Genomic DNA, 27,032 nt, shown 5'->3' with positions numbered 1-27,032 from the left:
CAGTGGGCGGGGCAAAATGCGTCAGAGAGTGTGGCCAGTATGGAAGCTGAGGCCATTCCTTAACATTGAACTCCTGGCGTCAGTTGAACAGCGTCCATCCCTTCACTTGTATTAGCTGACTCTGGAATCGCTTGGACTTGGGCTCCCCTCTTCTCACTTTCCGGTGGGGTGATCCTGAGCGGCACCATAAGGTATACTTTTCACTATCTACAGTACATGATTTGCAGGTGTGAAAGCAACAACATGTTTTGCATTGAAAGCGGAAGTGATGTATCAAAGAACAGCAATAAAACCTGACAGGCAGATGTTCTAATACATTTGCACTCTATCCAAAACTCAAAAAGCTTTGCCTTTAGTTATACTTTAACTTAACAATTGTTGACAGCTGGGATAGTAGTGACATCATTAACCAAATATGGTCATGTAGCCATATTTAGGCAGTGATGTAACCCGCTCCTTTCCTATGGATTCCCAGCCATGAAAGTGAATGGGTGACGTCAGTGGTTAGTAGGGAAGCAGCAGGAGCAAGCAGCCTTACAGATGTCCTATAGACGACAATGTGCTTGTGTTCAAATATGTAGAAAAAAAAGGTATGTGGCTACAAACATGGTGTATTTTTCACTCATATGCCATATAGTGACCTCATATGTGAAAATAAACTCATGTCTACAGATTACTATTCAAAGATATACTTTATACCCAAGTTCATACACCAATGAGAATATGTGATCCCTTTTCTCTGTTCTTTGCACTTTGATAGCAGTGAATGTAACCTAGTTCTAACTGCATTTTGTACAACATGTATTTACTGTATATACATATGTCTTTATTAATTTTTCAGGGCCTCCTGTGATTGTTGCAGTAGATATAGAAGTCACCAGCATTGACCATATATCTGAAGTAAACATGGTAATGTAAACTACTAAGGCTAGTGCATTGGTAGAGCTGATTGGCTTGTGCTTCACTACCCCTTACAGTTGTTGGGAGCCAGATCACATATGCAGTAATGTATGTAGGTTGTGTGCTGCCCTAGGCAACACAAAAATTGGCCAACCCCCAAACCTCCCTCTACCCCCCTCCGTGGAAAGAGCCTGTCACCGGCTAACGCCACCCCCCCCACCCCCGTGGAGGAGAGAGCCTGAGACATTGACCAACAACACCCCTGCCCCCCACCCCCTCCGGAGAGAGCCTTCCATTACCATTGCACCCCCCATACACCGCCTTCCCCACCCGGTGAGAAAGAGAGACACTCACATTCACAGCTCCAGACATCCTCGGGATTGAGAATTGGGCTCTACATATAACGTCAAGCAGCCCACAGCTTCTTTTGAATCCCATCTGATCCCCAGGCTGCCTGTGTCCTTTCTTCAGTCCCTTCTTCCAGGGGGCAGCTCTGCCCCCCTGAAAAATGCCTTGTTTGCCTTGTGGTAAATACGCCCCTGCACATATGTCCAAAAACAACTAGATCTGGAGACAATATAATGTATGTGTGTCACCAGCAGAAACCACCAGCCAACATTTGTCTGGAGAAGGAAGGAGTGATGTCGGAGAACCTTGTCTGACTGCTTTTATTGTGCCCTTGATAAACAATTGTCTGCAGCCCCCCTTTCTATATATAGCCTTACAGGAACAGACACGCAGTGCAAATCGCATTTAGGTGCTCTGCCACCAACACAGATGCCTCCTCCGCATACCATAAGATTTACCATTTAAGAACAGTAGACTCATTAATCAACCTATATCTGTAGAGCAGATGTGTTTTTTAATAAGTGTGTTCTTCCATCGTGACAAATAATCCATTCATTATACAGTGTACAGACATAACATTTGTAATGCATTTCAATCATTTTACCCTAAAAGACCTCATCTCAGGGGATCCATTGTGATTCTCTTTTTAATAGAAAAAGTCATCAGTCCCCCCTGCTCCCCAATCTGCAAACAGTTTTTAAATGTGCCAATGTCAGACAGACGGAATCTTCATTATTGCATTGTCTGACATGTTCAATCAGTCTCAAAATCCCACTGCTGCCTTGATTAGTCTTTTTTGTTAGTACATATGGTTCTTTAGTAATAGTATTTTTTTGATTTGAAGTGATCTTCCCTGGGAAAATTGATGAAATATGTATCCTTTATAATGTAGGGATATGTTCCCTAGTAGCCTGCGTTAGATTGTTCTTGTTTTGCTGTTTTGAGAAAGTTTAGGATTATCTGGAAGATTCACTAGGGGGTTGGAACAAAACTAAAAAGTATAAGCAGCATTCTGGAAGGGTCTTTTGAGCCTAGAAGTTCTGATTTGTGTCTGGGATATTGTCTGTCAGCTCAGCCACTGATGGTTCACTATGAAAAAAATACTTCTCCTGTGGGTCTTAGTTCTGCACTCCTGTAACCCAGATTTCAGATGATAATGGGCTAAATCCCACTGACAGCTGATGTTACAGAGCTGTGATCCCAACAATAATGTCAGGATCTACCCAGATGCCTGAATTTTAGCTGGCTCAGCCTCTCTGTGCTCCGCCAACAGCCTGAGCCAGCTGTATCCAATGAGATGCAGGCACTGTCGGGGTATTCTTGCAGAATACAATATCCCCCTTAGATTTGGATGCAATGAAGTTCACTAGAACCCCCCAGGTTTTGCTGCAGTCACAAACCTGGAGCATTGAAGACACAAGAGCTTTTGCTTGATGTCTGCTTTCCTACAAAAAAGTCCCACTTTTCCACCCTCGTGGAGTCTCTAACACAAGTCCAAATTGTTGTCTTGTAAAGAAAAAGAAAATGGCTATTTTGCTAACTAAAGAGCTACAGACATATATGGGGAAGTGAAAAGGTGATGAACTTTCAGCCATGCTCAAGTTGGGGGGAGATCTCCTTGCTAGACTCACAGTAGAAAATGCCTGATGAAGTGGTCAAGCCCTGTTTCACTTTACTTAAAAAAAGAGTAATCCTTTATCGAATCAGTTGCTCCTTAAAAGGCTTTTCCATGAAAATGCAACATGTGGGAATTTGTGGTGCAAGAGAAAGGAGTTATTGAGCTCAACTTACACTCACATGCTGTCAGGGCAGGAACGCTGGAATGGGCAGGCAGGCCTATGGTACGGTCACGCTGTGACTGACGACAGCCACTACCCACAGACCAGAGTCCCTCAGGGCGCGGAGTCTAAGCCCCAGGCTACCCTTCACCAGGGCCCCTGATGGTGGGGATGGACTTGACGCAGCCTGAGACCAGGTCGCGGCCCCCAAGTGACCCCAGCTGCGATAACGACTGCCGCCAATGGCGTACAGCTGGTGGGAGCTAGATGGGAACACGAGTAGAGTAGTCAGACAAGCCGGGTCAATAACAACGCAGCAGACAGTACTAGACGGTAGGCAAAGAATACTCAGGTAACGGGCCGGGTTCAGCAACGGGAGGTCAGTTAAAGGGTTAACGCAGAGAGTAGTCTTGTCCAAGCCGAGTCGGTTACCAGGAGAGCAATGGGAACAACACAAGAGCTTGCAACAGGGCAACATACAGGACACAAGTGCAGTGCACACTTGCAGACAGGAGGTTTAAATGTACTCAACCACACCCTTCTGAGGAGGAGCCGCAGAAGCCTGAAGGCATAAAGGTTCCCACCATGCTTTGCAGAAAACCAAGATGGATGCCAGCTCATGGAGATGCACAAGCTCTGAAGAAAGGTAGGAGCTTGACACATGCATGTCTTTCCTGGAAGCCTAACAATTTCCAGACTGCTAGCTTCCATCTTCCAAGCTGATAGTGATGTCCCCATAGACTTCTAAAGACCTGACACCTTTAAATGGAAGTTCAGATGCAGACATATGGAACCGAGAAGTCACACTGCCAAATATTTCAAGAAGTGGGTCTGAGTGATAATCTTCCAGCCCATGAGAGTGGTGTTACTGCCCAATAAAACAGTTCTTATTGGATTTAGAGTTGGTAGGGCTTAGACAGTAAGTCAGAAAAATCATGTTGCATTACCAAAGTGAAACTAAATCAAAGAGGGACAGAAGTTTTTCTGGCTAATAAAGTCTAATGCTGGGTGTACACAATCCAAATATTGGCCTGTTCAGCAAGAATCGGCCAACATTCAGCTGCCTGTCTGACCAAAGCCGGTACAATGACTGGCTTTTGTTAAAGGGACATGCTGGAAAACCAGTAATCGACCAGCAGCCATTCAGCACTGGTAGCCAATGGCTGTGAGCACTGATCAGTGTGTTCTGGTGGGGGTCAGTCCCCCTGTCAGAAACCAATAGCAGGAGAGATCACCACACTAACATTGCGTAGATAGCACGGCGACCTTTCAGTTTTCTTTTCATTTAGCGTACTAGGTTGAACAAAAAAAAACTTAACATGTGTATACCAGGCTTTAAGGAGGCATATTGTTACGTCCACTGCTAAGTAGGCCTTTCACATTTCAATATTGTCTTGCATTTGCATTAAAAAGTGACCTTATCCTTAATAAAAAGGATATGTTTTTTGATGTTGAAATTTAGTTTTTTGATGTTGATATTTGATCTGCATTGCAAAACCAGCAGTCAGTCTTCTTATTGTTTAGGAATACACAATGACAGTGTACCTGCGTCAGAGCTGGAGGGATGAAAGGCTTTCTTACAACCATACCAACAAAACTCTTGGCTTTGACAGTAGATTTGTTGAGAAACTTTGGCTTCCAGATACCTTTATTGTAAATGCCAAGTACGCCTGGTTTCATGACGTGACAGTGGAAAACAAGCTAATCCGACTCCAGCCAGATGGTGTCATCCTATACAGCAGTAGGTAAGAAGTTGTCTCTACTGACTTCTACTATGAACACTTTTATAAATTAATCATCCAAAAAATTTAACTTCTCAGGAATACCTGCAGTGTGTCAGACATTAAAAAGGGATAACGGCACATGAAGTACTCCTTACTGACTATTGAAATAGCATAAAGCATATTGGCCCTTTTAAAGGAACCAAATTATCAGAAGTATGTGGGCATAGAACTCCTAACATGCATACTTGTTCCAAGTCAGTGACTCAGAAAAGTTTGAAGTCATAGGATCCATATAACAAGCAGGCATTGTTATGACTTAGATGACGTTCAGAGCACATTTTATGCCCAATTCATGCAAAACTCCCCGTAATCCCAAGGGGTTCACATACTTTTTCTTGCAACTGTATATAACAAAATATTAAACACAATTTACGTGACAATGATCAATTTAATCACAGTTTCCATGCAAAAAAGTGCCAAAAAGTGCAAGAAGTTGTGACAAATCTCATACGTTTATTTTACATAAAAGGATTTCTGTGCTTCAGTGCTGATGCCCCCTTTGAACTAAATCACTCACCAGATGATGATCTAATTGACCTCTTAAAACTAAGAAGGTCAATGAGTGCTGTTAGGTGTAAATATCTCTCTCCAGCCAGATTACTTTCTTCCTTTTTCTCTCTCATAAACCAAGAGTTCAGGGTGAAATCAAAAGATGCTAAACCATCTTCCAAATCACTCCACCATATGTATATGGAAATCACAGACTCTGAAGAGCTTCAGTGCATAACACTGTTTATTGGATTAAAATCTCCCAACTAGTCAAAACAAATGTGTGCACACTCGCATCTTAATGTGCCTATGTCCTGGCATCCAAAGTGACTAACATAGCCTCTAGGGGGGAGCGCAAATACTCCGCAACACTCAGGGGAGCCAGTGTGTGTTCCACCCTGAGTGGAAGTAGCGTCACTTCTAGTAGCTTTGACCAAACACGTTTCATCATATCCAGATGTCCCCAGGAAGCAGTCCTGAAGTGGCATCCTTCGCTCACTGAAATATCCTATCATAACCTTTTCTTTGCCAGTCTTGTTTAACTAAACTCTGAAATTGCTTATTATAATGCTACTCTTAGGCCAATAATACACTAACATTATCTTAAACCCCTTAGGGCTAAAAACAATGCCATTACTACTTATAGAGAGCAATATAAATCTCAAGACTTCAGTATTTCCATCTAGCAGACACTAATCAGAATACATTAAATACATATATAATCATACTAAAAGTGCTTAAAATTACAGAGAAAATATATCAAAATAATATATACAGTAAAATATATATATACAGTTTATAATATGTAGAAAATAATACAATCCAAAGAATTCTAAAACCGAAATATAAAACTTTGAATTTACAGACAAACATAGTTTGCTTCTTAGCTTTAATTAATAATTAAAGATAATACAATTGAGGTCTGTTTCAATATTTAGACCCAAAGGTCTTAAGGTGTTCAATTCATATATCTATTGGGTCTCATTTTTGGATATCTCCTTTTCCAGGTCTGTCCCTCTGCAGTGATTTGATACGCTGTCTGCCCCATAAAATATTTAACATTTCTTAAACCTTTTCTTATATTATTAATATGTTCATTATTCCCAATGGAAAATTTTCTTGTTCTATCCACATACTGGAGGCCACAAAAACACTCCTGTAGTCTGTAACGTGTCTACTGTCACACACATATATATATATATATATATATATATATATATATATATACATACAGTGGGGATCGAAAGTTTGGGCACCCCAGCTAAAAATTTGGATTAATGTGCATAAAGAAGCCAAGGAAAGATGAAAAAATCTCCAAAAGGCATCAAATTACAGATTAGACATTCTTATAATATGTCAACAAAAGTTAGATTTTATTTCCATCATTTACACTTTCAAAATAACAGAAAACAAAAAAATGGCGTCTGCAAAAGTTTGGGCACCCTGCAGAATTTATATCATGCACTGCCCCCTTTGCAAAGCTGAGACCTGCCAGTGTCATGGATTGTTCTCAATCATCGTCTGGGAAGACCAGGTGATGTCAGTCTCAAAGGTTTTAAATGCCCAGACTCATCTGACCTTGCCCCAACAATCAGCACCATGGATTCTTCTAAGCAGTTGTCTAGAAAACTGAAACTGAAAATAGTTGACGCTCACAAAGCTGGAGAAGGCTATAAGAAGATAGCAAAGCATTTTCAGATGTCAATATCCTATGTTCGGAATGTAATTAAGAAATGGCAGTCATCAGGAACAGTGGAAGTTAAAGCAAGATCTGGAAGACCAAGAAAAATATCAGACAGAACAGCTCGCAGGATTGTGAGAAAAACAATTCAAAACCCACATTTGACTGCACGATCCCTCCAGAAAGATCTGGCAGACACTGGAGTTGTGGTACACTATTCCACTATAAAGAGATACTTGTACATATATGGTCTTCATGGAAGAGTCATCAGAAGAAAACCTCTTCTATGTCCTCACCACAAAAATCATCGTTTGAACTTTGCATATGAACATATAGACAAGCCTGATGCATTTTGGAAACAAGTTCTGTGGACCGATGAGGTTAAAATTGAACTTTTTGGCCGGAATGAGCAAAGGTACGTTTGGAGAAGAAGGGGCACAGAATTTAATGAAAAGAACCTCTGTCCAACTGTTAAGCATGGGGTTGGATCAATCATGCTTTGGGGTTGTGTTGCAGCCAGTGGCACAGGGAACATCTCACGAGTAGAAGGAAAAATGGATTCAATAAAATTTCAGCAAATTTTGGATGGTAACTTGATGCCATCTGTGAAAAAGCTGAAATTAAAGAGAGGATGGCTTCTACAAATGGATAATGATCCTAAACACACCTCGAAATCCACGGGGGATTACATCAAGAGGCGTAAACTGAAGGTTTTGCCATGGCCTTCACAATCTCCTGACCTCAACATAATTGAAAATCTATGGATAGACCTTATAAGAGCAGTGCGTGACAGACAGCCCAAAAATCTCAAAGAACGGGAAAACTTTTGTAAGGAAGAATGGGCAAAGATACCTCAAACAAGAATTGAAAGACTCTTGGCTGGCTACAAAAAGTGTTTACAAGCTGTGATACTTGCCAAAGGGGGCAGTGCAAGATATTAACTCTGCAGGGTGCCCAAACTTTTGCAGACGCCATTTTTTTGTTTTCTGTTATTTTGAAAGTGTAAATGATGGAAATTAAATCTAACTTTTGTTGACATATTATAAGAATGTCTAATCTGTAATTTGATGCCTTTTGGAGATTTTTCCATCTTCCCTTGGCTTCTTTATGCACATTAATACAAATTTTTAGCTGGGGTGCCCAAACGTTCGATCCCCACTGTATATATATTATAAATGTGTCTATTTTGTAAATGTGTGAGGTGGACTTAGAGCTATCCATTCTATTTCTACCTTGTATGAGGCCCTTATACCCAACTCTTGGGGAATAACTTTTGAAATTGGTTCCTATTTCCCCTATAATATGTCTCAGCGGGAGTATCATGTGGCAAATATTTAAATATGTGGTGTACTGGTACCCTATATCTAGGTGTATCATTCTAACCCCTCCTATTAGGTTAACAATATCTTTGAAAACATGGTCCTCAGCGATATCTTTCTCTTTCTCTGTTCTCAACCCTTTGCCACATATTCTCTCTCTCTTCTGATTGTGCATTCAATACTGGGGGAACTCATAGTATTTCCTCTCTCTTCTGGTTACTAATTCAAGTCTAGAAGAACTCATAGTATTCATTCTCTTTCTACTGATGATTCTTTTGATTCTAAGGCTTTTTTATCATTCTGCCATTTATATACTCTCTGATTTGTATAATTAGTGGTATCCCTATTGTACATTTTCAATTTTGTTTTGTTTTTAGTATCCTAATTTTGTAAGGAACTGAATGGTGCCAATTTCTCTCTCAATATTAATATTTTGGATTCAATAATTACCAGTGTTTCTTCCTCCTTTGTACAAACACATCCAATAATTTTTTACCATCTGTGTAATTTGAGAGATTTACTTTCACTTCCTGTCCCATACCCAAAACAGGAAGTGAGAGGAAATCCCAGGAAATTAAGGGAATCTCTTGTGCCACCCCAGGTCACCAGAACTAATCAATCTCCACTCTATCCACAATTAAAAAAGTTTTGCCTTTAGTTATACTTTAAGTTTTAAAACTGGTGCCATTTATCATCCAGCGACTTATCCCCCAAACCATTGTTGTGAGCCACATCCCACTTTAATCTACTGAGTGTTATACCATCTTCTATGTGCAGTATTTCTCCAGTGTGGCAATATTCCACCACATTCTTGTTCATACATGACATGCTCCAGTTGTTTACAAGCATGTTCTGTCTCTGTTTTTCTCATTCATGCTCGTTTGAAAGATGTAATTAACATTTATGTTCATATTTTGCATGAAATTGAAAACTTCCATAGCTCTATAGCTGTAGGTGTACATATAAAATAAAAACTTAAAGGAAATCTCTATAAATCAATATAAAATATGCAATTATGAGATTTATCACGACTTCTGAGACGTTTTGGCAGTTTTTGCATGGGAACTGTATTTTTGTCATAAAAAAATTGTATACACACTTTATAAGATAGGGACCACACAGTCCCTTTCATCTCCAGTGTATTAGGGTGCAAGCACTGCTCATCCAATCATGTGGAATAAATATAATAGAATCCAAAAGGTTGCACACTTGAAAACTGCATTCACGGTTTTGACTATCTTTAAAACGCTACATACAGCAATAGTAGACACTGTGGGAGCAAGGAAACACAGTCAACATGTTTCATTCTGATATTCATGACTTCTGTCATATATAGTCATGTATAATCGCTAGCAACGCAAAATGCATTGACTGTGGTTTCTTTCTCCCATGGTGTGTACTGTTGCTGTATATGGCGTTTTAAAGACTATCAATAAAGTGGATGCAGTTTTCAAGTGTGCAGGCCTTTGGATCTATTGCATTTGTTCCACTTTTGTTCACTGTTGTAGCTGCTGCTTGACACAAGACCTGGAAGCTAATGGAGATCGATGGAGTAGCAGTGACTTTGACAGTGATTTACAACTTCTATAGGGATCTCACAGGTATAGTATATGCATAGTCACATTGGTTAAAGCTTGACTATTTTGGGATGGACCTATTTAACTATGTAAGTAAATACCATACCTGGTATTCTTCAATTCATACAGTAACATGATTGTTTTTTCATTCCTAATCAAAATAATTAGTTTTTTTTGTGACATGCTCTAAATGAACATAGAGAATAGTACTGCTAAAGTCAAGATTTTTATGGTTTACAGAATAACATCAACTGTCTCTTGTGACATGGATTTAACAAAGTATCCAATGGACGAGCAGGAGTGCTTGTTGGACCTCGAGAGCTGTAAGTGATAGAGAACCTAAGGACATAGTAGTGATGTTGGGTTGGGGTTGACAGGGAGAACCTCTGGGTCTTGTGAGGGACACAGGAGATTGACACCCTTGGAAGTACCGGTGGCTTCAACTTCAGCTGGATATTCTTCTTGATCAGAGTAACATTTGTTGACACAGTAGGCAGGTGAGGTAATTATTTGCATTCTTTTTTACAGATGCAGTTTTGATTTGCATTTGTAAAATGCTGACAGTGTCACTTTAAGGACAGCCAATGACAGACTAGCAATAAAATTCAGACCTCAAATATAAAGAACAGTTGGCTGCATTTGTGTCTGCACCAAACCTCAAAAGTAAAAAACAAAACACCAATTGAGTGGAGTCCTTGTTTAATATTTTATGTACCATCAATACTCTTATTAGGATTTTACATTAAATTGTTGTATTCTATAACTGAAAACCCTCTGTTTGGCTACCCTCTGTTTTGGTTACTGTTTTATATTAAAATTAACCAGTACCTGCTGACATGGTTCTGAAAATGTTTTTGTCCTGCCACTCTTCAGTTTCATTACTGAGACAGAATAATCATGCAATTTAGATCCTTATTTGCATACTGCAAAAATGAAGTGAAGCATCAGTGTGAAATTCAGAGAACTAGTACTTGAGGAAGATAAGGTTACCCAGAACAGTCCATGCTTCCTCTAAAGTTTCCTTTAAAGATCCAGGATATAGATAGAAGACAACCATGGAAACATTTTATTATATATGAAAACCAAAGTATTATTTTTATTAGTATTATTATTATTAGTACTAGTAGTAGTAGCAGTTGCAGCAATATTGGAATCAGCTTGTACATAGAGGTGTTTCAGCATCATGTAGTGTATAAATGACAGTTGAATTCATTAGATTTGTCTGTGTGGCAGAGAGGAAGTGGCACTTTTTTACTTGGAGCAAAACCGTGAATGTAGCTGTAGAGTCAAAGTGTCACTACTCAGCATTGTGCTTCACTGAAATAGAAAATGTGGAATAAATGTTGACAATGCTTGAATATGGCCCTTCATAGTATAATAATGTTACTCTAAAACAGATGGCTACTCAGCAGAAGACATTCTCTACCACTGGTCGGACAAACAGGAACAGATCCACGGACTGGATAAACTTGAGCTTGCGCAATTCACTCTTACAGGCTATAAATTTACAAGGAAGGTAATGAACTTCAAATCAGGTAAGGGCATGAGCTGTTCGTATCTACTGTATATGAATGTATTTGAAAAAACAGTGCAAAGGCCCATAGTGATATACAATATGCGATCATCCATAGCAGCCAATTAGACTGTGGTTTAACTGCTCCAACACCAGCAGAACCCAGCCTCTGGACACTTGGGGGTTTATTTACTAAAGCTGGAGAGTGCAAAATCAGACTCACTTCTGCATAGAAACCAATCAGCTTCCAGGTTTCATTGCCAAAGCTTCGATGAACAAGCTGAGGTTAGAAGCTGATTGGTTTCTATGCAGAAGGGAGTCTGATTTTGGACTCTCCAGCTTTAGTAAATAAACCCCTTGGTGCTATGACCACATACAAGCTAGCTGACTAGCTGTGGCCAGTTTGTGTGCGGCCAAAACTCCACAGAAATGCCGAGCCTCAAAGCACACTGTCTGTGTCCAGAGTTGGATGGAGGCTCTGTTTGCATGTAACTGCTTAGATGAGTAGTTACATGTGAACAGCAGTGGTGCAGGCCATTGATTTGTACAGGGTGCAACAATGACCAAAGCTGCTGCTTGCATACAGTAAGTGCAACCACCAGTTACAACTGCTGACAACAATCTACTGATTCCTACTGGCGGCAACCCCTAACCACTACTGGTATACTGCCTAACCACCATGTTGCTGTTATAAAGCCAAACTCCAGCATAAACATGTTCATGTTTTAAGGTGAAGGGGAAGATTTCTTTAATTGTTTTTGTACTTTCCATTATAGGGCAAAATGGCTCTATATTATGCAATATAAGGCATTAACATTAAAATGATGTAAGTTCACAATTTTATTATTGTATAACTATATGCTAATTGAACGGGAGTGGTCTCTATATGTATGTGTGACGGGGGTGAAAAGGGTACTCAGAGTCTAACAGTGTTGGATATGATGTGCTGCATCCAAATGTGTTAGCCAGAATATTTGAGGTTGGTCTTCGAATTAAGCACTAAAGACGGCTGAGATGTTCCGTATGGGAACTATATGAAAAGTTTGTCTTTATACAACTTTTATGAGTACAAGATGTTTTATTTTAACTAGTTAAAGATTTTTTGAGGGTCTTACACTATGCCAGTGCACATATACAGTATATATACAGATCATGCATTTGTGTGCTTGGGTAACAGAAAGCATTCCCTGCCTATAACATATTAATATCATAATACATTTTAATAGCAATGAATCACAGCAAGCACCTTGCCCCTGACAGTTGCTCAGATTTTCTGCACAAGAAGTGGCTTTCTTTCATGAGTGAGATCTGCAAGATGTGTATCTAATTTCCCTTGTCAGACATCTCCTATAGCTGTATACATCAGTTCTCTGCAATCAATATCCTGAGCTGTTTATTATTCAGCAGATCAGCAGTTCCTTCTTCATTAGAACAGCAGGGCTCCTCATGGAAAGTAACAAAAAAGGCCAACAAATATTTACCTTAATATAGTTTTTACGTAACTGTCTGCAAATATGTTTTATTAATAATAAGGGCAGCGTAACAGAAAGTAGCATTTACAAAATGTTTTTTTCTTCTAAAACCCAATTCTTCTACCCCCACTTCATCCTTCTTTAATGTTCAACAGACCTACCTAAATTAAACCTGAAATCTAAAAGTATAGATTTTCTATGTTATAGGGAAAATTAAGAAATGTTAATTGTGTGTAGCACTACCTCCGTAGGGGCCACTAGTAATATCTGGTTCTTACATGAAGCTGTATTCACCTCCAGTAACTACCCTGCTGCTTAAGTTAGGCTGAGCTCAGCTGTCTAATAATCCGCTGACTCTGGAACCGTGAATGCACAGAACAGAGCTGGGGAGAAGCTGCAAAAATTACAGGCATTCTTCTCTTGCCCACGGACATTTATCGACAGGAGAAAGGAGCCCTTTTTTAAACTGTCCATAAATTTAAGAACGCTTGGCAACCCAGACTGTGACTGTCCCTATGTTTCTTGCTCTTAAAAAAGTAGAAGAGAAGAAGAAGAGAAGTTTATTTTTTTGGCCATTTACACTTACCTAGGTGGATGCAGCATCCGTCCACTGCTGTCTCTGTCCCCCGCTGGCTCTAAGTGTGCTGACTTAGCAATCACATGACCGCTGATCGCTGAGTTCTCACAGCCGCTCTGAGTAGAGAGTGGTGACTGTCAGTCATGCTGTCTGCTCTGCACACCCCCTCGCACTCACTGGAGCTGTGGAGCGGGAGGGAGCAGTTAGCTCAGGTTAGGTGCCCACTCCAGACTCTAAGGTTGATCCCGACTTTAAAGTCGGGATCTTCCCCAGCCTGGACTGGCCAAGTGCCATCAGCCACTGTCAGCTGAAAACGTGTCACAGGAGTGAACTACGTGTACTATACTCCTATGATCCACAGGAGACGTACAGCCAAAAGAATGTTGGCTGTACCTTTTCTTTAACTGCCCCATTACCCCTGATTTGCCTGTCTCCATCTCCCCATGTCCCATGTTCTATTCCCATCTCCCTTGCTCTGTCCACATGTAGCTTCTTTAACTGCCCCCATTTCTCTTTTTTCCTTGCAATATCTCTATGTCCCCTTCTCTGTCCCAATCATTTCTTCATGTATTCACCTCGAGAGGGTCCCTATGATGTACATGCACTGGGCTGTATAATAAGCATCACAGACAGTCAGACATAATAAGAAACATAAGCCTTTACCTACCTTACACTGAGGATCGTCATCCATGCCTTTCCCACGCCTCATCGGTAGTGTCAGTGGAAGGAATAGTGTACTATCATTGGGGTCAATGGGAGGAATACCTGTTGTTGGCGTCATTGGGAAGAATAGTGACATATTGTTGGTGTCAATGGGATATATGATGTCCCAAGAAGATTGCCTAAAGGCAAGCAAAGGGTGGCATCCGGCCTGTGGGACGCAGTTTGAGACCACTAGTTTGAATGACAAATAATCCTTGTATTCAGAGCTCAATTGCTTTGTAACTGTTAGCAATGGAGTAGCTTTGTATCAGGAAAATAAATGTCATGCCAAGTCACTCACACATAGACCCAGAGGTGCTTGGTTCCAAAAGCTAAACCAATCCTTAAGAAATACTGAAGGATCCTACACTTAACATGTCACTGCAGCAACATTTTTTTTGTTAGTGACTGTCTATACTGGTGTGGGTAAGAGATAGTGCCAGTATTGATGACCTTTTACAGTATCACATGACTTCTCAGTGTTGTAGGAATTCCCCCCAAACAAGTGTGTTATAAAAAATGAAATGGTCACTGGGACTTTCCTTTAATAGCTTGAACAACCAATACATTTTGTTAGACTGATGTAGTGAATGTGTAGTAATTTATAGTTTCCTACAGATAAAATTATGGATATGCTTTTTCTGCATACCATTCCATGCCTACTATATGTTAGAAAAAAGTTTTGGCTAAGATCTGCTGTTAGGATGCAGTTATTTAAAAAGTAAAGCAAAATGTTGACTGTTTTATTTTTCAGCGGGTCAGTTCCCCCGGCTGACCCTAAGCTTCCAGCTGAAGAGGAACAGAGGAATGTACATTATACAGTCTTATGTTCCATCCATTTTACTGGTAACCATGTCATGGGTCTCTTTCTGGATCAGTCAGTCTGCAGTTCCTGCAAGAGTTTCTCTAGGTAATTGGTGATAGCTATAGAAATTACATTTGCAGTGTAATACCCTCACTAAAGTGCATGGAGGAAAGTCAAAATTCCTTAAAGGTATAATATCAGATTTCACTATTCAAGACAAGATAGTGAGATAATAGATAGTGAGATAATCAACTTGTTAATGTTTTTATCCATCTCCTTTCAATGTGTTTTTTTTTCAAATATATTTAACTACTGTATGTCATTGACCAAGAATAAGCATGCAGATCAGGAGTTCTGACATCATTTACCGAATCACTTATTAAAGTTGTCCTTGTTCTTTACAATCTTTATTGTGTAAAGTCACTTATACATTACCAAATTATTTTATTTGTCAAGGTATCACCACTGTACTCACAATGACCACTCTGATGGACTGTGCACGATCTTCTCTGCCCAGAGCGTCTGCCATCAAAGCTCTGGATGTCTACTTCCTCATATGCTATGTTTTTGTGTTTGCTGCCTTGGTAGAGTATGCATTTGCTCACTTTAATGCGGACTACATGAAGAAGAATAAGAAGATGACAGTGCGTGCCAAGCAGAAAAATAAGGTTAGAATTGTTTTAAATATTGAGAGCTCAAAATTTAGAACCATGTTACAGATACATTATACAAAATACAGAACCATAAAAAAATAGGATTCATTTTCTCGAAGTTCAGTGGAAGACACAACTCTGCTTTGGATTAGGAGTCTCCAAACTTCTGTATAAGGGTCACATCTATATTTTATCAATATTCATGGGTCAAAAAATATTCTTCCCATCAGAGTCAACCATTGTGGTGGGAGGTAGGAGGCAGAGCATATCTGGACAGAGGGATGCCATACTCTTATGAATGCTAGGCCAAGCAGGTGATTGATTGCTAGGATACTAATGGTCCTAGCAATCAACAGGACAATGACAACACAGCTAGGGGGACCTGTCCCGGACACCGTTGGGGAAGGGAGTTGTAGATGTTGGATTAAAACAGGGACTCTAGGCTGACCTGTAGACCTGTGTAAGAGGACACTGACCCTAGCTGTTGACTAGATAAAATTTTGTAGTGAGCCAGGTTCAGCCCATGGTTTGTAGATCCCTGCTTTAGATTTACACCTACTGGGTATAGAGCCACCTGCAAGAGTAGGACACTAACTACAAATAAAAAGCAAAAGACAGCCCAGGGCAGCATTTCCACACATGGGCAGCATCAAAGCCAGAGAGAGGTGCTACATCCTCCAATGAACATGGAGAATACTGGAACTTCCCAAAGAAGTGCCACACAGGGTGGATAAAAACCAAAATGAAAAATAGTGTTGAGTTTTGCCCACCAGTAGGAGCCACCCCTGGGCTGTCTAATGTTTTTTTAGTTATACTAGCATCCTACTTCTGCAGGTGGCACTGTGCCCAGTAGGTTAGGATTTGGAGCAGAGATGTAACCTCCAAGGAATGGAAATAAACTGTATTTATTATGTGAACTACTTAATGTTGATGGTGAAATTATACATTTTATATAATATGTACAATTATTAACCTTATGGCAGGTTCTTATATATTGTCCAACTGTAACTCAGAGCATTCTGGTCTAACACCCAATGTAACAAGCAACATTTTGGCTTTCCGGTTATTGTAAGGGTCAATCTATCTACAATCAACTTTATATTTACCATAACTGTGGAATATGAGGACCTCCCTAAAATACCCAATCAATTTACACAGTTGTTGTTTGATCTAAAGGAAATTGTACAGTCAGTTTGTAACGCATGTAGTGCGCCTGCATCGACAGGCTTTTGTTCTTGTCCTAGTGGCTTTGCATTGCCATACAAATCTATGGGAAAGCAAAACCCACTTGGTTAAATGCAGATCAGAAGAAGATCAACTGCAGGTCAAATGTATTATATCTGTCAGTGTATTCTGAATGATCTCAAAAGTGTCTCAAACTGATGTCGATATGATGCCATCAAAACAGGCCTTAATATTTCTATTGTTGTGTAACCTTTTGTCCATTTTATTCTGATTCTCATTATAATACACAGTATCTGGGCTTTGTTTTTAGTTTAGCACACAGTGGCCTTGTATGGTGCTTAATATCTTATGTGACATTTTATTTAGGTGTGTATTATTACAACTGGAATCCTGGCCTAGTATTGTACTTTACCTTCTGTAATATTCCCTTGCCACTGACTTTAGGACTACTGCTAATTTTTTTTTCTGTTTTAGTGCTTAAAGCAGCGTTCCAGCTGAAAAAAATAAAAAAAGTCAGCAGCTACAAAAACTGTAGCTGCTGACTTAAAATACAGCCACTTACCTGTCTCTCGGTCCAGCGGTGTCCTCACCACCACTGGTTTCTCCGACCGTCTTCTCTCCCTGGCGCCGTCATCTTTAATGTGGGCACCCGGCTGTGACAGCTTGTGGCTTCACAGCTGGGTGCTCACTGTGCATGTGCAAGAAGTGCTGCACTTTTGTGAATGGCCCTGTAGTCTTCTGGGACCTCTCACGTGTCCCAAAAGACTACGGGGAGGGAGGGAGGACAACTTCCTGCTTCCGATCGCCTAGGTGATCGCAGTGGAAGTGGGAACCTGTCAAATTCGGGTACATACTCCCCAAAGGTGCCAATCCTTAATGGGGAGCAGAGAACAAAGCATTAAAGCAGAACTTTCCCATTTAAGTCAAAAGGATTGGAACTTTTTTTTGGATTACTGTGCTAACCTAAAGTAATTGATGTGCTATTCTAATATAATTGATGAGATTTGCCCTCACTTCCTGTACAGCATATATAGGAAGAAAAGAGAGGAAATATTCAGAATATGAGGAGAAATCCCAAGTTGGCAGTTGTCCGGGGAACAGGTATTCCCATATAAAGATTTCTTCTCACCTTGTTTTTCAGTGACAATTATAAAATTTGGGATTTCCCATCACTTTCTTTTACCAGGACAAGAACTAAAGGAATCCACCCCTACCCAGTGAGAATGCAGGTAGCGATAGAAACCTAGGCATGGTTCTAATTTTTTCCCTTTGTGCAAAACTAGAATAAATGGTGAAGTTTCACTATAAAATTGTAATTTTAAATTATTTTAAAATAGTTCTGTATTTTTTACCTTTTCCATAAAGAATTAGTTTGCATTTTATTCCTTTGTGTCATTTTAGGTGTCAATGAAGGATGGTAATCAAGCCATAGTCCCGCTCACCTTGTCATTATTGGGAGTGAATCTTAACTTGGTGGAGCAATACACTAACGTTCCAGGGCTAATAAGTGAGCCCAAATGTACAGGAAGGGCAAGTAAATTACATTCTTATGAGCGGAAACCTGACCAAAAAAGTAGCCGACTGAAGACTTTACTGAAACCCATAGATGCTGATACCATTGATGTTTATTCAAGGGCAGTTTTTCCAGCTGCCTTTGCAGCAGTAAACATTATTTACTGGGTAGGCTACACAAATTGAGAGCAGTTTTGTCTCTAGTGTCTATATGCATCAACTAAAATATATGTTAATTACTGTAATAAAACAATTAAATACAACTACAGTGCATAATTCAAGTTTTAAACATATTTTATAGTATGTTTGGTTAGTATGAATACATTTAGATAAACTTCTCTGTAAACAGCATTGTTAAAGAAATATGCATTAAAATGTAAAAGTCAATCAGAAATAATCTTTACTCTTTGGATATGTGTGTCCGGACCTGGATCTGAACCTGCAATCTTTGCTGTGCCTAACAGTATCTCTTTTTGAGCCACCAGAGATGTTGGACAGCACCCTGCCTGATTCCTTAGACAACCCTGCCTTGTATCATGTTTTTCTTGAACTTTGAGCCCTTTGCTTCTCCCATGAACTTTCTATTTACGCCATGCTTTTGCACTTTCTGTTTGCCAGATTATTGTGCTCTCTCCAGCCAATATCGCACTCTTGTCACTCCTGCTGCTGTCCGTATCTTTACTACAAATCGTTACTGACCTTTGGCTTGTTTCTTGACTATGCTTCTGTTTGTTTCCAAACTGCAACCACTTGTGAGGTGACCCTGAGGACTGTGGCCTGGTACTAACACACAGCAAAACCCATCTTCATCTGGTGAATACTGGTTAATGCTTAGACCCCGCACCTCAGGTGAGCCTGCATCATCTGCCAGGGTGACCTGCTTGCATACCTATCCTACTGGTCAGCGGGAGCCTCTCCACTGATACAGCTGCCGGTCTCCGAGCCTGACCCATGACTGTGACAATGTGTTACATATAATACAATGGTCCTATGGTCTTGTGGATGGCCTTGTTGATGCAGAAATTGTAACTATTGTAAGAATTTGTTGATTGCCAATTGTACATACTTCATTGTTCCTTTTTTTTTTTTTTAAAAGAACATGAAATATATACAGGTATATTCCGTATATACAGTACTGTGCATATACAGTATATATCAGGGGCGGACTGACAACTCATGGGGCCCCCGGGCAATAGGGGATCATGGAGCCCCTGTGTCCTTGCCCAAACTCAAAAAAGCCTATGAAAAAGGTACCAGGGGCATCTCATGGGGCCCCCTACTGACCCCGGGCCCTCGGGCAGTGCCCGAGTTTCCAAATGGTCAGTCCGCCCCTGGTATATATATATGTGTGTGTGTATAAATGAAGCCCCACTAGTAATTTTTGCCATCTCGGCTTAAATAAAAAGTTTATGTAAATAGTTTTTTTATTCTAGTTATAGAATATGTCTTCAGCCAATCACTCTACTACTTTCTGGTTCTGCTGCATTTCTAAAACTGGAAATAAATCAATTACCTGCCTGGCTGAGCAATGTGGCACAAGTGTGTAAATAAAAAAATGGTTATACAGAATTTCAAATCTTTTGGCAGGTAGATCAGTAAACATAAAAGTATTTTGAAATATGTACTTATAACTGGAGTTCCATTTTAAACCCCACTTGTGTGTATTTTTTTTACATAGTCTTCTTGGAGACGTAAAAACAAAAATGCAGCTCTGGCTGCAATACTTAATTCCTCTCCGGTGTTGTAATTCCTTTCCACCACTGGATGTCCTCAGTCTTGTGGGTTGAATGACATTCAAACATATTCAGAAAAGTAGACTACTCATTTTATTTATAGGATTTCACCTAAAATACTTTCAGTGGAAATAGTAAGTATATTACAAAGTAAACTGTAAATAGACAATTAGAGGAATATTTTATTTTATGTTAAAAGTAAAAACTTTCTTCAAAGCTCTTCACATACCAAAGAGGCTTACTCTAGTCTAGTACCTAACCAGCAACTCACAATGTACACCCCTGCTTTAAAATCCCACTTTCAACTTCTCACAGATACTGTTAAAGGAAACTATAATGGTTTTGCATTAATTCTATTTTTTTTTAAAGTTTATACATTTTTCAGCTGATTTTGTTACTTTTTTATGATATATGTGGAGAAAATAATTCACTTTGGCATCTTTAAAATGGTATAACTCTGCTTTGTCACTTTTACCTATAATAACACTCACCTGTAGATAAAACAAATATCTCCTAAAAGTGCACTATTTAGGAGATACTCACAAGTTTTGAAGCTGATGATGTCACAGGCGCATACGCACTAAGAAATAATAAATAAATGAATAAATAAATAAATAAATGTATTTATTTATTTATTCCCTAAATGCGTCCAGAGCGCTGTGTCATAACCATGATTCCTGTGTGCATGTGTCATTATCACAGCTTGGCCATTCAAATGGCTGAATCCCATGAACCCGAAAGGAAAGCAATACATACTAGCACATCATTCCATTAACTTGCGGGGGGCAGGACTTAAAAGAGGAGTATGGGTTGTTATTTTATTTTGCATTATCTGAATCCTGGTGAGGTTCTACTATGAAAAATTATTTTCTGGCCTCTGAAATGTACACCATTTCTTCTGAAATCAAAGAAAATACCTGTGGGAGGGGCTGAGGTCTCTCATGCAGCGTCATCCCAACAATGAAGTCGGGATCTACTCCCCACTAATGACTGACATTGGCTCCTGTAAGTTTGCACACTGAGACTTCAGCAGTGCTTCAGCTCTTCTCACACTCCCTCCTCCTCTCCTTCCTATCCAGGCAGCTTCTGTCCCCCTACTCCCCCCTCCCATCAAGGTGGTTCTGAGTCCGAGTTTCACTTACAGACATGCAGCTGCTTTCTTCCTCTTCCTTCCTTCTCCCTCCCATCCAAGCTGAGCTCTCACTGCTGGACTTTATCAGTTCTCTCTCTGCAGAGTGAAGCAGGGAAGAAGCTGAAGAACATTTCTTCATTCTTTTCTTGTTCAGGACAGTCTTCTGGAGTTGCAAATCCCTCAGCATACTGTTATGTGCCTCCGTTTCTTGTTGACAGTGTGAAGTCATGGAAACAGAGGCACATGACAGGCGGGCACATTCCAGCTTGTATCTCTGTGAGGAAAGTGTGGTCACAGCTGAGAGCTGAAGGAGGAGAAAATGAGGGGGGAGGGCAGATCACTTCAGATGTAGCCACCCACTCTAAACTTTCAAACCTGAAGAGAACCGTTACTCGGCCCTAACCAGGACTTGGAATGGGGAGGCAGCAAAAATGGAGCAACGAAGGAAAGAAAGAAAAGCTTATCTGTGGTGAGGGTAGTTAATGCTATCTATTTGTACTATCCCATACTTCTCCTTTAATTTTAACTTTAAAGTGTATTTCCACCTTTGTAGCCAAATTTGAGGAATCCTCACCATATGTAATGTGTTTTCGTTCACAAAGCATATTTAAAAAGAAATCTTAACTTTCTAGTTGTTTCTTTGCATTAACCCTTTCGGTGCCAGGTCCATATGCTATATGGACCTGATAGCAGGGGGCTTTATACACAATCCAGCAATCCAGTGGGTGCAGCCACCGGGATTGTGTATAAAACTGACAGGCAGACTCCTGTCTGTCAGGTGGAATCGATCAAGTTGCTCCGCTGCCGCCGATTGCTTCCACAGCCCCTGATCACTTCCACAGCCCACAGTTCCGGTGTCCCCCCCCCCCCACGCGGGAGCGCTCCCGCCATGTAACCGGGCTCTGCTTACCCATCTGCGGGCGCAAGGAGAGCCATGGTGGGTGAAGGTGGGTGGAGGGGAGAGAGGGGACCAGACAAGCATCTGCTCCCCTCCCCTTCTTTCTGTGACCTGCAAGGCGATGTCCATGATGTCACTTCTGGGTCACAGCTGTCATTTTCCCAGCTAGAAAGATGTATTGCAATGCGATTTGAAGAAAAAATAAAGTTACACCCAAGCATATAACATCCCCCCCAAAAAATTTTGAGGCCCCCACCACCCCCACATATACATGTGTACAAACAAAAATACACATGTTGGGGCACCTACGTGTGAAAATGTTGATTGCGATACACATGTTACATAGCGACATGCACGCCGGGGTGAGAGCAATAATTCTAGTACCAGACCTCCTCCGCAATGCTAAACTGATGACCTCTAGGGGCTTTTGAAGCATCATCTATAGAAAATATAGGGTACTGAAGTTTGACGCAATTTCATAGGCGCACACAAATTTAACATTTTGCATGTAGCAGATCACATGACAACTGTAAACAGTAAATGGCTTTGATTCATGCCATGCGTTGTTACAATTGTTTTAGCACAGTGGCCAATCACAGCCCATCTGTACCATGTGATTTGCTGTGGCCAATCACAGGTAATCACAACAAAACAAACAGAGTGAATTGATTTAATTAAGTAAAATGCTTGCTTATAGCAGTGAAATTCACTGCTATAAGCAATCATATTGTGTAAAAAAAAATCCTGACCACTTCCCCAGAGTAGTACAATGTTACTACGGTAACGTTAAATTGCTCTGGTCTCAGTGAGTTAAAAAGATGTAAAAAACAATTAATAAAAAATGTAAAAAAAAGTATAAATTTTTTTTTTTTCATACTTTCACCAGTCAGTGTGCCTGATCACCTCCACACCAGTAAAGTGATGACGCTGTACTGCACTGATGACAGTATGTAACAAAACAAAACTCATTTTCAAAAAAATTATGACAACAAAAATTACAACTTCAAAACCCTCGCCATGCCTCTTGCACTGTCTGCTTTCCAAAAAGGGGTCATTTGGGGGATATCTGTACTGTCCTGAAATTTTTGGGCCTCAAGAAATGAGATAGGCCATCAGTACATCAGGATTGATTGATTTTCAGATATATACCATAGTTTTTGTACTTTATAACTTTCCTACAGACTAAATAATAAACACTGATTTAGGTTATTTTCAGCAAAGAAATGTAGCAGAAAACATTTTGGCCTAAATTTATGAAGAACAAATATTTATTTGCTAAATTTTATAACATAAATTAATTATTTTTTCATTTATTTAGCAAAAAAAAAAAAACAAACCCCAGTGGTCAATAAATATTACCAAAAGAAAGCTCTATTTGTGTGAAAAAAATTATAACAATGTAGTTTGGGTACAGTGGTGCATGACCGCGCAATTATCATTCAAAGTGCAACAGTGCTGAAAGCTGAAAATTGGCCTGAGCTGGAAGATGGTAAAAGTGCCCTTTATTCAAGTGGTTAAAAGGGAAGGCTAAGCGAGATATTTTTATAATTTTTTAGCAAATAAAAAGGTAATTGGCAATGTTAACATGTCTTAAAGTTATGCTACGTGAATAGGAACATGTAACAAATATAAAATATGTGTTACACCAAATTGGCTGCAAAGATGGAAATATACTTTAAGTCTAGCGGCTTGGGTATTCTGTAAGTTTCCCATATAGGGTGATAGGTTTGCAGTCTGTACTTGTCACTTGTCAAGCCTTTATAATAGTTATATACTGTAATACAAGGTCCAATAGGTATGTAAAGAATAAAGAGGTATAGTAGTAAGATTTGTATAGTGTAAATGCTGATAATTTCAACATTTTACCACCTTATCTTAATTTTTCTACAAAGCATCCATTAGCAAGTTGCAGCAAATAAACCATTATAGACATTCTTTTGACGTATTACTTTTCCCCATCCATTATCTCCTGTCTGATATCCCATGCAAGCTATTTACAGTGTAGTTATTCTCTATACTGCTGGTAAAACAGCACTTTCTTGTTGGCATGCTACACGTCAGAAACCTTATTAATGATATCAGGTTCCATTTTTAAAAGCTTGGCAAGGGCATATGGCAGTAAAGCTAATTACCTCTAATTACATCTGTTTATTACTACAAGGCAAATGCTTGTGAAACTGTTTTACTGTGTATGTAGTGACATTTATTTTCTTTTTTGGTTTTTATAGAGTGGAGAAAGGTTAGATCCTTTTATTATGATCTCTGGTCCCCCCAAGGAAGTTCATCCCTTTATTTGTCCTGATTACCATTGTCACCGTGACAGAAAGTGAAGGGCAATCCAAAAGATTTTGAGTTGTCACCAGAGCAAGAGGTGAGGGAAAAACTCCAACGGGGAGAAATGTTTACTTTAGAGAGTTTTCCTCTTATACCCTGTTGTATCTCCAGGACAGCAAGTGATAAGATATCTCTCTAGCGGGACATGGAAAGAAAAAATAAAATATTGGTTTTACCTACACTTTAAGAAAAAATCTTGAATATATCTGCTACTCTATCCACTTTATTATTATTATACAGGATTGATATAGCACCAACAGTTTACGCAGTGCTTTACAACATGAGGGAAGACAGTACAGTTACAATACAATTCAATACAAGAGGAATCAGAAGGTCTTGCTCATCAGAGCTTACAATCTAAAAGGAGAGGGTCAAGTGATTCAAAAGGTAATAACTGTGGGCGATGAGCTGATGGAGAAAATACATGTACAGTTGTTAGGTGGGAACAGGATAGGCTTCTCTGAAGAGAAAAGTTTTCAGGGATCGCCTAAAAGTAGACAGATAGTCGGACAGATTGGGGTAGGGAAATCCATAGGATGGGAGAGGCTCGGGAGAAGTCCTGGGCAAGCATGGGAGGAGGTGACAAGGTAACTAGGGAGCAGAAGGTCTTGGGAGGAACCAGGAGAGCGATTTAGTTGGTATTTTGAGATTAAGTTAATGATGTAGCTGGGGGCTGAGTTGTGGATGGCTTTGTAAGTTGTTAGTATTTTGAAGTTAATTCATTGGGTGAGTGTCAGCCAGTGCAGGGATTGGCAGAGAAGAGTTGCGAACATTGAATGGTTGGTAAGGAGGATGAGTCTTGCAGCAACATTAATGATGGACAGGAGGAGCGATAGCCTATGTAAATGTAGGCCAATGAGGGGAGAGTTGCTGCAGTCGAGGCGAGAGATAACCTGAGAGTGAATTAGGAGTTGTGTGGTGTCATTGATTAGGAAGGGGCATATTTTGAAGATGTTGTGGTGGTTGAGATGGCAAGCTTTGGAAAGTGATTGGATGTGGGGCCAAAACTTCAGTGTCCAGGATTACACCTAGCACCCTGGAGTGCGGGGACAGTTTGATGGTTTGATCTTGATAGAGAAGTCAGGGGAAGGGGCACATGAGGGTGAAAATATTAGGAGCTCAGTTTTGGATAGATTGAGTTTGAGGAAGTGGTGTGACATTCAGACTGATATGTTGGTCAGTAAGTTAGTGATGCGTGAGGAAACTGGTGTTGTGAGCTGAGGGGTAAAGAGATAGATTTGAGTGTCAACAGTGAAGAAATTATATTGAAGCCATTGGAGGCTATCAGCTGAACCAGGGAGGAGGTGTAGATCAATAATAGGAGAGGTCCAAGAACAGAACCTCAGTGGAGAAAGAGGAGAGGAGGAAGTAGAATTGTATGTAACACCGAAGGTGAGGAGGAGGTGGTGGTCAACCGTATCAAAGGCAACTGAAAGGTCCAGAAGTAGGAGTACAGAATAGTGTCCATTGGTTTTAGCTGTTAGTAAATTGTTTGTGAGTTTTAGGAGAGCAGTTTCTGTGACATGTTGAGAGCAAAATTCGGACTGAAGGGGATCAAGAAGGCTATTCCTATGAGGTGGTCACTCAGTTGGTTGTAGACCAGGCATTCAAGGAGTATGGTAGAAAAGGGGAGCAAGGAGATGAGGCGTAGGCTGTTAGGTTGGTGGGGTCCGAGGAAGGCTTTTTAGGTATGGGGGTGACTAGTGCATGTGTTAAAGAGTTGGGTTATATGCCAGAAGAGAGGGAGAGATTGAACATGTGAGTTAGAGGGTGTAGGATAGAGCCAATGAGTGACCCAGTGTTTGAGAGGGAATAGGGTCCAGGGGAAGGATGGTTAGGTGGGTGGTATAAAAAAGTTTAGCAACCTCCTAGTCTGTAGCAGCAGCGTTGAATAAGGGTGGTGTTGAGTGCACCTGTGGACATGGGGTATTAAGTGGAGGAGTTATCTATAGAGTGGAGATTTCATCACAAATTGTATCGTTTTTATTTCTGAAGTGATTGGCGATCTCCTGGGCAGTGAGTGAATTAGTGAGTGGAGGCAGTGGAGGATGAAGTAGAGAAGAGCAGACCGGGACTGGATGAGAAGGTGTTAATGAGAGTGATAATAGGTCTGCTTAGCAGTGTGGAGGCAAGAATTGTATTTTTGGAGGGCAGTTTTATATTTGTTGAAGTCGTTGTGAAACGTAGTCTTATGCCACAATCCCTCAAGAGCGCGTCTGCGTTTTTTCAGGTTTCTGATATAATTTGTTTGCCAGGGTTGTGGGTATTGGGCATGATTGTGTGTGTAGTGAGAGGGGCGAGCTCAGGGCAGAGGACAGGGATCTATTTTAGACAGAAGTGGCTAGATTGGGGCAGGACAGGGGTGAGATATTGTCATAGAAGTGGTCAGTAGCAGAGTGGAGAAGAAAATGGCGAAGGTCTCTACGGGTAATTGTTAGGCGGTTAGAAGGAGAGGTAGTGGAAGACAGGGAGAGAGTGAAACTAATAAGATTGTGATCAGAGAGTGGAAAAGGATTGTTGGAGAGGTTGGCTGGAGTGCATAGGTAGGAAAATACAAGGTCAAGGGTGTTGCCATCAGAGTGAGTAGAAGCATGTACCCATTGCTTCAGGTCAGATGAAGAGGTTAGACTAAGAAGTTTA

At 40.3% G+C, this 27,032-nt stretch overlaps 2 protein-coding genes across 4 annotated transcripts in view; both read left to right on the top strand.

Annotated features, from left to right (window-relative positions):
* Positions 1 to 19,824, top strand: part of GABRD (gamma-aminobutyric acid type A receptor subunit delta) — a 28,201-nt gene extending 8,377 nt beyond the window's left edge. For 2 of the 3 annotated variants that reach the window (XM_089651860.1, XM_089651858.1), the window contains 7 exons: positions 842 to 909; positions 4,551 to 4,771; positions 10,117 to 10,199; positions 11,274 to 11,411; positions 14,895 to 15,050; positions 15,402 to 15,613; positions 18,185 to 19,824. In XM_089651860.1, the coding sequence (XP_089507986.1) occupies positions 907 to 909; positions 4,551 to 4,771; positions 10,117 to 10,199; positions 11,274 to 11,411; positions 14,895 to 15,050; positions 15,402 to 15,613; positions 18,185 to 18,481 (1,110 nt within the window). In that variant the 5' untranslated portion in view covers positions 842 to 906 and the 3' untranslated portion in view covers positions 18,482 to 19,824. The remainder of the gene's footprint in view (positions 1 to 841; positions 910 to 4,550; positions 4,772 to 10,116; positions 10,200 to 11,273; positions 11,412 to 14,894; positions 15,051 to 15,401; positions 15,614 to 18,184) is intronic. The other variant, XM_089651859.1, reaches the window with a different exon arrangement.
* LOC149447924 (transmembrane protein 26-like) overlaps positions 19,007 to 27,032 on the top strand; it is a 47,295-nt gene continuing 39,269 nt past the window's right edge. Inside the window, exons 1-2 of the mRNA XM_089651861.1 lie at positions 19,007 to 19,144; positions 24,287 to 24,429. The gene's annotated coding sequence lies outside the window, so the exon portion shown is untranslated. The remainder of the gene's footprint in view (positions 19,145 to 24,286; positions 24,430 to 27,032) is intronic.

This window comes from Staurois parvus, unplaced genomic scaffold, assembly GCF_062004578.1.
Source record: "Staurois parvus isolate SC_StPar_1 unplaced genomic scaffold, SC_StPar_1.0 ptg000663l, whole genome shotgun sequence".
Taxonomy (NCBI): domain Eukaryota; kingdom Metazoa; phylum Chordata; class Amphibia; order Anura; family Ranidae; genus Staurois; species Staurois parvus.
This window is presented reverse-complemented; position numbering and strand designations above follow the sequence as displayed.